The sequence below is a fragment of the Antennarius striatus genome, chromosome 24 (assembly GCF_040054535.1).
Source record: "Antennarius striatus isolate MH-2024 chromosome 24, ASM4005453v1, whole genome shotgun sequence".
Classification (NCBI taxonomy): domain Eukaryota; kingdom Metazoa; phylum Chordata; class Actinopteri; order Lophiiformes; family Antennariidae; genus Antennarius; species Antennarius striatus.
The window spans coordinates 10,214,970-10,229,926 of record NC_090799.1 but is presented as its reverse complement, the minus strand read 5'-3'; the positions used below and the strand labels follow the sequence as shown (position 1 = coordinate 10,229,926).

General features: G+C 46.2%; 1 protein-coding gene across 2 annotated transcripts in view; it reads left to right on the top strand.

Moving 5' to 3' along the window:
- The window catches only part of nlgn4xa (neuroligin 4 X-linked a), a 49,525-nt gene that overhangs the window by 27,824 nt on the left and 6,744 nt on the right, over positions 1 to 14,957 (top strand). For both annotated transcript variants that reach the window (XM_068309678.1, XM_068309679.1), the window contains exon 4: positions 14,702 to 14,887. In XM_068309678.1, coding sequence (XP_068165779.1) covers positions 14,702 to 14,887 — 186 coding nt within the window. The remainder of the gene's footprint in view (positions 1 to 14,701; positions 14,888 to 14,957) is intronic.

The following is a 14,957-nucleotide window of genomic DNA, read 5'->3' as shown; positions in this document are numbered from 1 at the left end:
GCACGGACATGTGCTTCTAAGAACACCCCATGACTTCCTGTGACTTCCTTCAGTGAGCGTGAAACATGAAAATCAACACTATTACCACTTGGGTTCCATTTTTTATTGCATATATAATAAGAACCTTAACTAGGTATATTTGTTGAGAGCGCTATTTTCTGTCCAACCTCCTTCTGCATTATGGGTAATTTCGTAGACATATATTTATATGCTTTTTTTGGACTCAATATTATCTTACATTCTGTTTGGTCCAATATCATTTTAGTTTTCACACAGTCCCAGAAATGGGCCAATACTCTGTTCCCGTGAGTCCTTTTGATTTTTATCCACATGAGTGCTTCTCCCTGGGGGGTCCACTTACCCACACTGAAAAGACGATGCAATGTTTCCAAGGCAACCAAATTTGCAAGAATCATCAGAATTCTTTGTATCTGCATCACTTATTCAAGCTGTGATGATGATTCCATCAAGGTGCCACAGTCTGAAGATCAGTCGGTGCTGATTGGGCGTTTTTACAAACGGTGCACCAATCGACCCACAACGGTGTGACCCTCCTCCTGTGACCCCCAACTATAAAAACCCTGGATCACATCGAGATCATCACTATTTCAATCAGTAACTCTGACATGGTGTCTTATGGATGCACCCCCAGAGTAGACCTCCTTCATTGCCCCCATTGGGGGTAAAATCCTCCGGTAGGACTCTGAATGTTCTTTTGTCTTCTCATCCATTGAGGACGAGACGTAACGCTGAATAAAAGCCTCACATTGTTTCCTTGTTACCGTAATTATGGCGACAAAGCAAAGCACAGCAATTACATTAATTATGTTTTACATATTCCACTAAAGCAGCATTGATTCCAGCCTTGGGGGAGTTGATGCTATCAAGCTGTTTACACCCCCGACAGCCTCCCTGCTGCCTGGGGAATCGCGCTAACCCCCACAGAGGATTAACAGCTCCGTTTACATGCTTGTAAGTCCACCGAGCATCGATTCCCGTGTACGTTTCCTCTGTTTGTGACCCACTTCTGTCGGGTCGCCGTCATGTTAAAGTGATGGAACACCACCTGGAGAAAAGCAACTGTGGGCACAGGAACAAGGCTCCGCCATCAGGTGCCTGAGGAGTCTCTGAAATGTAATCACAGGTATTGATTGTTTATTAGATGGGATTCTTCTCCCTGTCCAGCACATAAAACCAGTGGAGCCTGAACACAACATGGCTGTGATTGGTTTGGAGGCTCCAGAGATGTTCTGTGGCGCAGGCTAACGCCCGGTTTTGTGGTTGAGGTCGGTTTTGTCGTCTCCCAGGATTGATTTTTCCTCGTCAGATGGAACAAAAGAACAACTGGAGCGTTTTATTGTGGAGCTCGACGGTGAAAACTCTGTCTGCGTTGTGGTTTTATCTAGACCTTCAGCTGACGTGGCGACTTGAGATTCCCCCCTGATCTCTGTTGATCTTTCTCTGGCCAACACAGTCTTATTATCTGATTGTGCAGAAGGCATTGCTTCAGCCTCTCCTCTGAGACCCTTCTGCTCTTCTTTTTATGGTCACCTCCATCAGCTGACCAATCAGACAAGCCCGACTCTAATCTACAGCAGTTTGCCCAAGAATGGTAAGGTCACGGAGTGGAAACAGTCTCCAGCGACAGATCGTCTGGGGCAGGAAAATGTCTTCATGGGGGAGGAATTCAAGTGTCTACTCTCAGAAATCACACTTTATCAGTGGGTTGCTGCTAAATTCTAACAGCAAACATGTTTTAGGAGACGCAGAGTAAAAGGAGACGGGTCCAGAACGCTGTCTGGGGTGAGACTACGTCCGTCTCTGTGACCTACCCTTTAGACCGTTGGCTTGTTTGAGTCTGAGCCAGAAGCTCTGAGACGTTGGAATTAAATTAGGATGATAAATGAATGCTACTCATACGCTCGTCCCTCTTGTCTCTCCTGCATACATTAGTGCCAATCAGGGGTTCTGAGCACGCCTCTGAACATTACATCACCTGGATCGCCTGGTTTGATCTCAGCATCGCCTTTTAGGGAAGTATCCCTGATGTCTTCCCTGTTCTACTGAATCACTGCTGCTCCTCTGGTTGGAACACCTCCTGATAGATGAACGCTGATGATCCGTTGCTTCTTAATCGAACAGTCGTTTTATGTGTGATGTCATCCGTCAGCGCTCATGGCGGCGGTCCGACGGAGGCTGCGGGTTGGATTGTAGCCAATGGCAACGCATTACCTCAGCATCATCATTAAGCAGGTGTGATTGGGTGTCGGTTGGTTTGTTCAGCGTTCGGAAACACAGTTTGGTGATCGGTCTTCACATTCATGCACACAGGACCTGTGACAACATGATGGAATTGTTCTTTTTAAAGCTTCTGTATGTTCATTCAGAGTGAAGTCAAGTCGTCCCAGGACACAAAAGCCGTTCCTGCTCCGGCGACAAAGCAGAACGATCCCATCAGGGAGACCAGTAGCTTTGTTTCCTGCCCCAGTTCAGTCCCACCGTCCTATTAAAACACGTTTTGTTTTGTTTCCCACTCCGTGATCTGTGGGTTCGTTTGGCAGGAGCATCGCTCCTGGTTCTGAAGGTCGCCCCACGGGGTCTGACCCGACAACACCGAGGACTCAGACTCAGCTTCCTGGTATCAAAGCATGGCTTTAAGCTGAGAAAGTTCCCCCTTAAAACCTGTAACATTCATATTACCCTGATGAAACATGATATTATTATGGGATTTAACACGTCTGCTGGCTTCACCATGTTCATTAGTGTGTGTTGATGCTATTTGTGTTGTTATAATCATCACTGCTCCACATTCTGACTCCATTTATTCCACTTTACTGGAGTCTCCAAGATAAACACAGTGAGACAGCGGCGCAGGTACGAGGCACGGACCACGCTGTTTCCAGCCTGGACCTTTAGCTTCTAACAGTTGCAAGTGGCCGTTAGTAATGGGACACCATCATGGGAGTCTTGCAGCATTTTTTGGCTGGTTCTTTAAACCTCAGACCCAACAGGAAGCCCGAGTTCTCCCAGAATTCCCTTCACCTGACTTCACCCTGAATTACCAATGGATATTATATTCAACTCCAAACACAGACCTTGTGTCTTATTTTAGTTACTTTTGAAATCACCAAGTTCAAAGTTAATCATTTCCTTTTTTCCAGTGTCGACACTAATAATAATAATAATAATGATAATGATAATGATAATAATAATAATGATAATGATAATGATAATGATAATGATAATGATGATAATGATAATGATGATAATAATGATAATGATAATAATAATAATAATAATAATAGTAATAATGATGATAATAATAATAGTAATAATGATGATAATAATAATAATAGTAATAATGATGATAATAATAATAATAGTAATAATGATGATAATAATAATAATAGTAATAATGATGATAATAATAATAATAATAATAATAATAATAATAATAATAATAATGATAATAATAATGATAATAATAATGATAATAATGATAATGATAATAATGATAATAATAATGATAATAATAATGATAATGATAATAATGATAATGATAGCACACAGCGTTGAAGCTAATGGTTATATAACATAAATAAACCACAGCCGTGACGTGTGTTGATTTAATGAGACCAACAAAGAAGCAGCTTCATCACGGAGGCGTGGGTGGGGGAGACGGGGAACGTTTTGGCCCCCTGGTGGCGCTGTGGGGAGGGGGTTAAACATGTGATCTTTACTGTGCAGCGGTGTGTGTGAATGACTTCCTGTGTGAGAGTGACGGCGTTTGATGGATGGCTGTTGTCTGGGACCACCAGGGGTCACCTTCACACCGGTGTGAACGTGACCTCCAGGGGTCACGGCTGCTGACTGGGGGTCAGCTGGTCACCCTGTCAGTCAGTCTGAATGATGGCAGATTAATGGCTGTTAGTCCTCATGTCTGGATGAGGAACATCCCTGGGGGGGTCGAGAACTGCTCCCCCATTGGTGGAGAACCACTGGTCACGTGTGGAGGCTGACCTGTTAGACCTGATGGAGTCCACCGTCCAGCTTTAGTAGGACAGATGGGCTGTAGTGTGTGTGTGTGTGTGTGTGTGTGTGTGTGTGTGTGTGTGTGTGTGTGTGTGTGTGTGTGTAGCTGATGAACAAGGGGATTTAATGCCTTGTGACCCAGATCCAGTGTGAGCAGTGCTGTGCACCCGGCGTTGGGTGGGTGGGGGGTGTGTGTGTGTCGTCAGTGAACACATCTGCGCACACACGCACACACGCACACACACACACACACAAGCACAAGCACACACACACACACACACACACACACACACACACACACACACACACACACACACACACACTCAGCAGAGTGTGTGTGAAGAGCAGCAGTGACTGCAGGGACGTGATGACAGTGAGTGTTGGGCTCACTTCCCCTCCATCATTGTCAGCCAGCTGCCCCCCCCCCCCCTCTATGAGCTGTCACTTCACTGGAGAGCCCCCATACCCCCATTATTTCCATCCTTCCTGCCGTCTCCGTCTCAGTCGTTGGGTTTGCGGCGCAGGAGTGTGATACCTGTGACAGGACCGTCACACATCACACACCGTCACCGAGGGAGGGGTCCGAGGGGGGGGCCGAGCAGCGTGGTCCTCCAACGACTCCAGTTCTGAGGAGCAGATTCCACCTCATTACGTCAGCAGACGACACACACTGTCACCAGGAGTTTAAACGTTAAAAACCTCCAAAGCATTCTGGGAAAAAAAACTCCCCAGCGATGAAAAAGCCTGGAGGTAAGAACGTCCCCCCCCCACCCAGAATGAACAGATATAATCAATGCAGAGAGGAGAGAGGAGTTTGGATCTGCTGTAGGGTGAAATTAAAATTTTATGCAGATGATCAGGAAAAGAAGAATAAAAATAAAAAGATGTGAAGGAGGAGAAACGACAGGAAGTCAGGGGGGGGCACAGGTGATGGGGGGGGCACAGGTGATGAAGATGAAGATGAGGCTTTCTGCTACTCTAACTCATTCATACTCGACTCCTTTTATGTTTTTATACATGAATTATCTCCAGTTATTTGAATTCATGTGATTAAATCATCTTTTAAATATGAATGAGAACATCAGAATGAGGAAATAATTATAATTATAGTGGGGGGGGGAGGGGGGGTCAGGAGGAGGAAGGAAAGGAAGATCAGGAAGACGGGAGATTAGAGGGGGGGGAATGAAAAGAATAGAATGAAAGAGATAGATGAAGAAAAGGAGCAGGAATAAAGAGAAGATGGAGACAGAAGGAAGAGGAGCAGAGAGAGAGACGTAGGAACGATTTGGAAAAAGAGATCAATGAGAAATCAATGAGATTATTGGAAGGAATTCAGTAACAATAATTGATCCTTGTGAGGAATCAGAAGAGACGACAGGAGGAATAAATGAAGGGAATGAAGAAGGAGGTGACCCCCGGGTGTGATGTCATCGGTGCTCCTCTTCCTCCACAGGGATGCTGAAGGTCAGTGTGACTGAACCCCCCCCTGGTTAAAACGCCTGTTTCCTGGGGCGTGCTGCTCGTTCCGTTCCAGAAACACGGCCCCCTCCTTCTGCCCCCATTCTGACCCCCCCCGCCTGATGCAGATCTGCCACGGCTGGCTTGGTTCGGGAGCAACTTGGAGGAACGGGAGGGGGCTGACCCCCCCACTCAGCTCAGAGGCTGACCCCCCCCCACTCAGCTCAGAGGCTGGCAGGCGTCGGCTGAAGATGGAGAAACAGAATATTTTGGATAGAAGGCACCCTGGGGGTGTGTCGTGGGGGGGCCATTTGATCAAGTGATGTTCTCCTGACTCCACGAGTCGCCGTGACGACGCTCTAATGATGTGGGGGCAGCACTGGGGGGGGGGGGGGGGGGGTGGAGTGGCCGTTACTCAGACTGACACCAGTTTGACGCGTCGGCTGACATTCATGAACACCCCCGCCCCCCCCAGGCCAGGCCTCTGGTTCTACATCCTGACGGTCCCACAGGCTCTCAGAGGGGGACAGTCCTTATATTCCGTTGACTCCACTCAGCTCTGGCCAATCAGACGCATTGGTGATGTCACAGTCTTTATGTACCCCACCCCCCACCCCCCATGCTGGAACAGCCCCTCCTCCCTTCGTGATGGTGAACCCACGCCAGCGTCTACGTCTGCTTGTTCTCGTGAAGTGTTTGTGCAAGCTGTGCAAACGTCTCCCCACGGACGTCAAATAGATTCTAATTAGCTCTGCAGAATTTAATGAACATGCACCAATGGATCACTGGGGGGGGCGCCCTGGCTCAATGCATGTGGAACCAATTGCACTTTTCCACAGTTTGGGGGGGGGTTTCTGCAGCGGCGTCTCTCTCTGGCTCGTTCCCAGAGTTTCTTCACGACGTGTTGGAGGCTTCAGTCTGCAGACGCTTCACAGGAAGCCTGGGGGGGGGCGCAGCACGCTCATTTAATTCACTTTGGCTCCTTTAGAATCTGTGAGTGAATGTTTCTGTTCCGTCCTTGGGTTCCACTCATTCATTTCAATCAAATCCGTTTCCAGTGGGAGCGAATCAAACATCAGCAGTCCTCCCCCGCCTGCATCGCGCCGTGTCCTTGTGATCAGATTGTGATCGCACGCAAATGTCACCACTTTATTCCTCTCTGCGATGTGAGGTTTGTGAAAACACTCACACATTTGATTAAATGATGAAAAGGCAGCCAGCAAGGTTCAGAGGTGCAGAGGTGTCTCTGCTGGGGGGCGGGGGGGGGTCTTAATAGTAGAACATCTATCAGAACACGTTAATGCCGACGTCCAGATGCAGGATGAACATCATTTAGGTGAAAATAATAAAGAGAACAGACAGGAGTTGTTGGCCTGAAGTTCATGGGGGTGTGTTGGGTTCATTGGTGCTTCATTAGGACCCAATATGAAGGAGTGGTGTTTATATCATCAGTGTTTGTAGGCGTGTTCCATGGGTTACATAAATTAGGCCAATCATTTGTGTTTAGCACAAAGTGTGGGGTGTTGGGGTTCAGGGTCTGCCTGGAGCTCCAGTTCTATTTGATTCTGTCTTCGCTCGTTTTTTTGGTTTATTTGCTAAAAACACTACAATAAGAAGGTTTGAGCCAAAAGAACCCGACAGTTTTGGGGCAGATTAACGACCTTTTTGTTTGCTTGTTGCTTGTTCATTTTTTTTAATTAAAATTGCATAATGACATAACGTTAAAGTGTAAAGTGGTTGGCTTCCTATCAGGTGGTTTGGCCCCAGCCCACTTGTTGAGGGTCTTGGGGCCAAATAATGAAGATGGAGTGATTGTGGGCGGGGCCCCTCCTGTATCTCCGTATGGTTCACGCCGCGCTGCACTCGGTTGTTGCCCAGCTAATTAACGGGGAGTGTGTTAGCGCTGGGTTCGTCTGTCGCTCTGCTCCTCCTGATTCTCAGGGAGGAACGTCTCTGATGAGACCAGACTCCTCTGGAAATAATGAAGCAGGAGCTGTTTCAGGATGTTTACTCTGACAATAGGTTTGTGTTGCTTCAGCATCAAAGGAAGCATCCAGTTCATTACCGATCTGGGACGAGTCGTGTTCTCTGGGTCGCTGACGTCTACGGTACAAACATCTCTGATCCACATCAGAAGCAGCTCACACCCCCTTTAGAGGCACTGTTTCATAAATCCACCCCATAAACTGAATGTTAGCAGGATACAGCTGCTGTTTGTTTCTCTCTCTCTACTTCCTGTTCTGCTGGTGGAAACTGATCACGGGTTCGAACCAGGAAAACCTCAACGTAGAGTCCCAACACACCATGTTCACTACTTATTACATTTAAGTAATTAAAGTCAAGCACAGTATACTAGTGCACAAACTATATGGCTAAGGCTAAGCTAGGTTCATTCATCATAGTCTATTCTGTAGCTAGGCTAGGCTAAGGGTTGGACCCCGTTCCGTTGGGTCATTTAGTACCGGGCCGCACAGAAAAAAAACTTCCGTTTAATTCATTTCGGAGTCTAAAGATGTTTTATTTTGAAAAGTGACGTCTGTGAATGACACACAGATGAATGTGTGCGCCTGTGCCTCTTGACAGGTCTGGGTCACGTGACAGGTTACCAGCCGTTACCCCTAAATGAAGCGCCCACAACTGCCCCGGTGTTGTGGATTCAAGTCAAACCAGATTATCCTGAGACCCTAAAAGTATCTTAATCCCTGCTTCCATTTCCACCTCCCGTCTCTGTGAAGTGGGATTTTCTGCAGTGACGTAAAGAAAACCAAACTGGAGTAGACTGGACGTCTGAACACACTTCAGGTGTCATTGTCTCCGTTACCCCAAGATCAGAGGTCCCCCACCACTAATTCATTATTGTAATTATTGTTATTGATTGACTTGTTCACCCTTTTATTGATAATGATCAGTATTTCTCCTACATTGAATGATTGTAAGTCGCTATATTTAAAATAAACCTCATCAGTGCCGTCACTTCAATCCAGTTTAATATAATTATTTCTGACAATTATTTCGTTTACAGAGATGTTGATTATCAATTTATGAAAAAAAAGTTGTTTATTGTCTGTTGATGTCTGGGTTTACATAAAACCACTGATTTATTATTAGACTACAGCTGTCCTGGTGTCATTAACGATTATCCAGCAAATGAAGACGGGTCAGAGAAAATATTGTCCGAGATAAACCGGTCTGTGGAGATAAAGAGGTTGGGGGCCGCTGATATAGACCTTAAAATCATTTGTCAAGGTAGGGGAAGCTAAGTAAACATTTGAACATAAAATTAGTACCTAAAGCTAGAAATCATGAAAATACGGATAAAATAATTTGACGATGATGCAAACTTCGGGCATCAGTGAATGAAACACATTTTGACCAAGTGGAGGCTAGCCTAGGTTTCACTGACTCACGTAGTCACCATCAGCTACTTACCTATTTTGCTGATGCCAAATTTAGTGCTCAGGCTAACAATGCATGATAAAACAAATGAGCTGCATTTGTTCTTTAGTGTGAAAAGAGTCTCCGTGTCACACGGGAGCAGAACATGAACATGTATGATGACAAGACGGCGGCACTGCAGGTTTTTTCTGTTTCTGTTGTTTTGTTGAACAGATTTGTTCAATTTGTTGGAGGAAAGGAGAACCCACCATAGACGCTTTATCCCTGGTGTTAAACATCTGTTCTGATCCGATCACAAGCTGCTGGTGGAGAACTGAACGCACCCATGATGCATTGTGGGCCAAATTGAGATGTGATCAATCAGGACAGATGCTACAATTAGGTTGGAACAGGCCGTTTCTTCACGGGGGACGATTTAAAAAGTGACACTGACGTCCTCATGTGAAAGCGCTCACACGTACCTATAGGACAGGATGTAGCCTAGCAGCCACAGCTAATTCCCTAGCATCAGGATGTAGCCTAGCAGCCACAGCTAATGTACTAGCGTAGCCAAACGATTGGAGCTGATCTGGACGGCAGATGTCCTCACTTGTCTTTTCCCGCCTTTCTCCTGATGTCTTTGTTGGTTTGACTCATCCCAGAAGCTGTCACATGACATGAGCGTCAAACGTCCCGACATGAGCCGTGATGTGTGGGGGGGTTACACCAGGCGTGCCCCGTGTGGGCCTGAACCTAATTACAGACAGCCAGAAGATGCTCGGCTCTGATTGGCTGGTCGACCTTCCCCAGTCCCCACTGGACGACTTCCTATCTGACACTCAGGAGATCCCAGAGCCGTGGACTCTGGAGCTCGCTCCGTTCCCTTCCCATCATTCCCTCTGATTATCACTGTGGGAACCGCTGGAGCGCTAATCTTCTGGACATACAGCACAATTAAGTGCTATTACTGTCATGTTATCAGTGTGGCTTTCGCCATAGGACGGCTGATTAGGATTAACGCTGGAGTGAAGTGTGTGTGTCACTGTGTGGTTCAACGTCTACGACCAGGACAGGATTTGTGTCAGGACTCCAACGGGACTGGTCAATGGTCTCAAAGCGGTTTGACTCAGGTACAAAAATACAGTTTCCAAAGCAGACGAAACCAACAAGGGGCAGAAAAGACCTGGTCCACGAGTCAGGTAGGGTTCTTCACTGAGGCAACCAGAACCAGGCAGACAGACCCGACGAGGGGCAGGCAACAGGCAGAATCAAACAGGATCAGAGCGTCAGAGCGTCATGAACTGATCACAGGTGGATCAGGGTGGGGCAGGATCTGAAACAATATGTTAGAAATAACAAAACAGCAAAACCAACCATGATGTTAGCTGTTAGGAGGAGTCAAACGAGCACAAACACTTTAGACTCATCACTTCACTCGTCTGGAACAAGCAATGGAACCAAACCAGAAGAGTTACAGTGGAACCATTGGACAGCCCAGTTAAACAGTGTGTGGATGTTCAGGTTGGACTGGGCTCATTTTTATGACATCATCCATTTTCCCTGTGAACACAATATATAATACACGCTTAATATACAGTACATTCAAAATAAACACACACTCCCACACACACACCTACACATGCCAACACACAGTGTTTATATAACACCAATGAGCTCTCTGCTGACACAGAGTACAATATCAGAGTTTATCCCGATAAACGATCAGATAGACAAGGCAGACAGACAGACAGACAGACAGACAGACAGACAGACAGACACCTCCCTGTAGGCCGACTCATCATTGTTGTTGATGATGACACCATGGTGTCGTCTGCAAACTTACTAACGTTGAGGTCTGAGGTGGTGGGTGTAGAGGGTGTAGAGGAAAGGTGTCGACAGGCAGCCCTGTGGTCCTCCAGTGTTCATGGTCAGAATGGAGGGCCGGGGGTGGACTGACCGGTCATGTGACAGCCCATTGGTCAGGAAGTGAGTAACCAATGCAGAGAAGAGCTCTGATATATGATCTTGTATAACATACAAGAAAGTATACATGTAAGAATGATATCGCTGCATCTCCGTTCAAACATAAAACATCCCATAATGTCCTGGATCCACTAGACTGTGTGGGCATTTAAAGGTTTGTTTGTGGGCAGTGGAGACACGTTTTAAAGCTTTTATCGCTGGTTATTAATAATTCCTTTAGAGGTATCTGCTGGTGTCTGTTCTTCACTGAGTAATGGAACATGAACTTATATTTCTCTTTTACTTCAGCATTCAGATGTCATGTTCCAGCCTTGGAGAGCAGAGAGAAGAGAAAAGGTTTCACTGTAGAAATCCACATCTGATTCACACACTCCTGACGTCGCTGTCTGTGAATAATAATTTCCAATCCTGTTGGAGTGCTCTATTTTTATCAAATCCAAAATCTGTATTCCGTGATATTTGGCGCTCATCGGGGTCATTGTTGCATCACAGGGTGGAGGATTGCTGTCACTGCCTGCAGATGCTTCAGTAATGCCACCACTGGAGAGATCCACCTTCAGCTGACTCTGGATAGAGTGTTTATTGTGTCAGTCATGCTGGGATCCGCTGATTGTCCTATTAAGGTCAGTATCAGCCTGAAACGAGCCATTGGTGCGTCCCAAACAACCATCTGTGGCCAAGTTTAATCAAAAGTGTTGGAACCCATCTGGACACGACACGACGAAGATAAATGAGGGTCGTTCTTCATGCTTAGAAAAGTCCTTGCAGAAACGTTCACATGTCCAATAGGAGACGGTTCAGATCTGCTTGAATTTGTGCACCAAAAATGAAATACTGTGAATTATTTGTGCAGTAACATGAAGTGAGACGTGCTTTGACTCACGCTGTGCTTTGTGGACATTCTGTGCTCAGAGCTCATCTCTTGACATTCTGCCAGGTCAACATCTGTCCACGAGTCGCACGCCATTTCAATCTGTGCCATTTCTGTCACTCCATCACCCGTTTAGCTTCAAAACGCGTCGTGGCATTCAGATAACACAGATGGCATTTTCAGGACTTGGTAAAAATTCATTTAGAATTTCAGCCGAGTTGATTTGTGCAGATGAAATCATCCAAGTGCAACGAAATGAGTGTGTAAATGTGTCAGGTGGAAGTTTTGTGTCTCTAAAATACCAACATGTCGCGACAATGTGAACTTGAAAGCAGGGTACACCCCAGATGAGACGCCAGCTCATCGTTGGAAACATTAAAATGGAATTAAGATGCATTAAGCTTAAAAAAAGCTTTAGTTTTATGAACGTTTTTATCAGCTGCAAGACAAAAATGAAACTGAGAGATTTTTTGTTCCTCTTCCTTTCAACACACAAATAAAAATACCCACAATGCAACAGGGAATCAGATAACAATTGTCTGATTTCGCGCCCTGTGCTCAGATTGCCTCCCTGATTGAAATAAGAACCAACAATTAAAAATACATTTGTTGTTCAAATATTTTTTTCTCTTTATGTGAGTTTTTCAGAAAACTGGGATCCTTAACGTCGACTGTTCATTGGTCACATCATCCTACAGCAGACCCCGATATCACCATCACTGTTACATTAACTAAACCTTTTTCCGTGGTGCCAAGTGAAAATGTACATTGGCTCTAATTGTGTGGCCAATTCAGTTGAAAGCATTTAATTCTCTGGCAGAGTGCTTTTAAATGTGTTCCATTAGAGTGTGTGTCCATTTTATTATTGACAGCTCTCTTCCGGCTCGCCTGTCTGGAGGGAGTGTGACACACACACACACACACACACACACACACACACACACACACACACGCAGCTAAAATGTCCACTGGATTGCAGGCAGCAGCACTAAGTGACATTTTATTATTTTATTCCAAATGCATGAAGGGATTTAAAGACTTAATTCATCTCCTCTCTGGTTCTGTCCATGCCCCCCCCACCCCCCCCTGTGTTTCTGGACATTAAGAGATGGAAACAATCCAGTTTTATAGGCGAGGCTCAGATGGAGCACCAGAGTCTATACCATTCATTATCTAACAGGCTAATATTAGCTTCAGGTCATGTGACCACAGCAAGGCTGTTATAAATACAGAATATTTATTCCACTTCGCTGCCAAACCAAACAGAACTATTATCATCTAATTATTAAAATACCTCAATAATCTGAACAACCCAATCTGCTAATCCCTGTAGATCACCTGTGGTGTCACTGATCGTCAGTGGTAGCCTCACACACAGGTATCCAGTAACTCTGGCTCTTTATTGTGTGATATTATAATATAATTTTACTGTTACTGCATTGGAATCAGCTGGACTTTGTATTTTAAGTCAACATAAAAAACTAATTAAGGGAAGTTAACCTACTAGAAATAATCTAGTAGACTGTCAAGGACTGTCTGTAATACAGACACCAAGGGGCGGATGATGGATGATGGATGGATGGAGGATGGATGATGGATGATAGATAGATGGATGATGGATGGATGGATAAATGGATGAATGATGGTTGATGGATGATGGATGGATGGATGATGGATGGATGATGGATGGATGATGGATGGATGATGGATGTTTCCAGCAGGTGTTAAAGTTCAAACTGTTTTCTCCTGACTGGTGTCTCTGATCCTCCATGATGAACTGTTAAAGGTGTCCTCTGAGATGCCTGTATGAAACAGAACCAATGGGCCCCTGGGGGCCCCCAGTATGGGGGACAGTCTGGTGAAGTGGGCTCAGGGGGGACGTTATGGAGGGATGACCTGGGGGGTCCTCCGGCTGTAGAAACGCTTCTGTGTCAGACTCTTATGATTAAACGCCTGAGTTACGCAGCATTAGCAACGGCGTTAGCGACGGCGTTAGCGACGGCGTTAGCGACGGCGTTAGCGACGGGTTTGGCTGTGAAGTGAAATGAGGATCTGCTCTCCATCGAACAGCTGCAGGCTGTTTCTCCATCATTCCTACCCAGAAGCCTTTGCTGCATTTGTCCCAGTGACCGGCTGCCAGCTTTGGCTGCGGCGCTCACAGGCCTGGCGAGGCCCAGACACCAGTTGCCCCAGTTGCCCCGGTGGCGCCGGCGGCGGCGTTTAGAAAGTCCTTTAATGACTTCAGGCACGTTTCCTAATTTGTAAATAAGTTTTGTTTGGCGCCCCCCCCCGCCAGGCTGGGGGGTCTGGAACGCTCCCCACTGGCGCCAGGCCTGCACCCATTAGTTACATCCAATCAGAGCGTCCCTCATTCTGGACTGTTTATGTACTGGAGATAGATTCCAATCCTGATTGGCTGACAGACAGGCTAACGTAGCCGCTACATGTTAAAGGGTTCTGATTCTGATTTATTGACGATTGATTCCAAAGAATAAAACAAAATAATCAATAAAAAAGGAAGAATGATGAAGGTCTTATTTACTGATGCCTGAAGGGTTTAATTCATAAATATAACATCCTGCTTACCAACAGCAGGGGGGGTTAAATGTACATCATTCATAAGTCAAACATATGTTAATGTTAAAGCTGGCATTGGATGAAGTGGAACCTGCAGACGGGAAACAGTCGGCCGTCAGCAGCCGTTCAGTGAATTCAGGCGGTAACAGCAGCAGTCAGACCCCACAGCGCCGTCAACACGCCATTAGCCCCGCTCACACACGCTTCCCACGATGCCTTGCCTGAAGGGCCCCGTTTGTATCATGTGCTTTACGGGGTTGGACTCCTCCTTCAGAGGTGTGTGTGACCAGAGGTGAAGGTTCAGTATTGATCAGTGATCAGCTCCGGTGTTTGAGGTGAATCCAGACGCGCTGCTGGTTTCAGGTCAGAACAGATGAAATAACATGTAAACCCCCCCCCCCCCAGGGTTTCTCAGCACAGGCGACCAGGCAGCCAAGGGCAACTACGGGCTTCTGGACCAGATCCAGGCTCTCCGGTGGATCAAGGAGAACATCCAGGCCTTCAAAGGGGACCCCAAGAGAGTGACCATCTTTGGCTCCGGGGCGGGGGCGTCCTGCGTCAGCCTGCTCACGCTGTCGCACTACTCAGAAGGTACGTGTGCTCGCACGCCGTGCTGCTGGGTGTCCTATTTAAAACACTGTATTCTGTTTATATTCTGTTT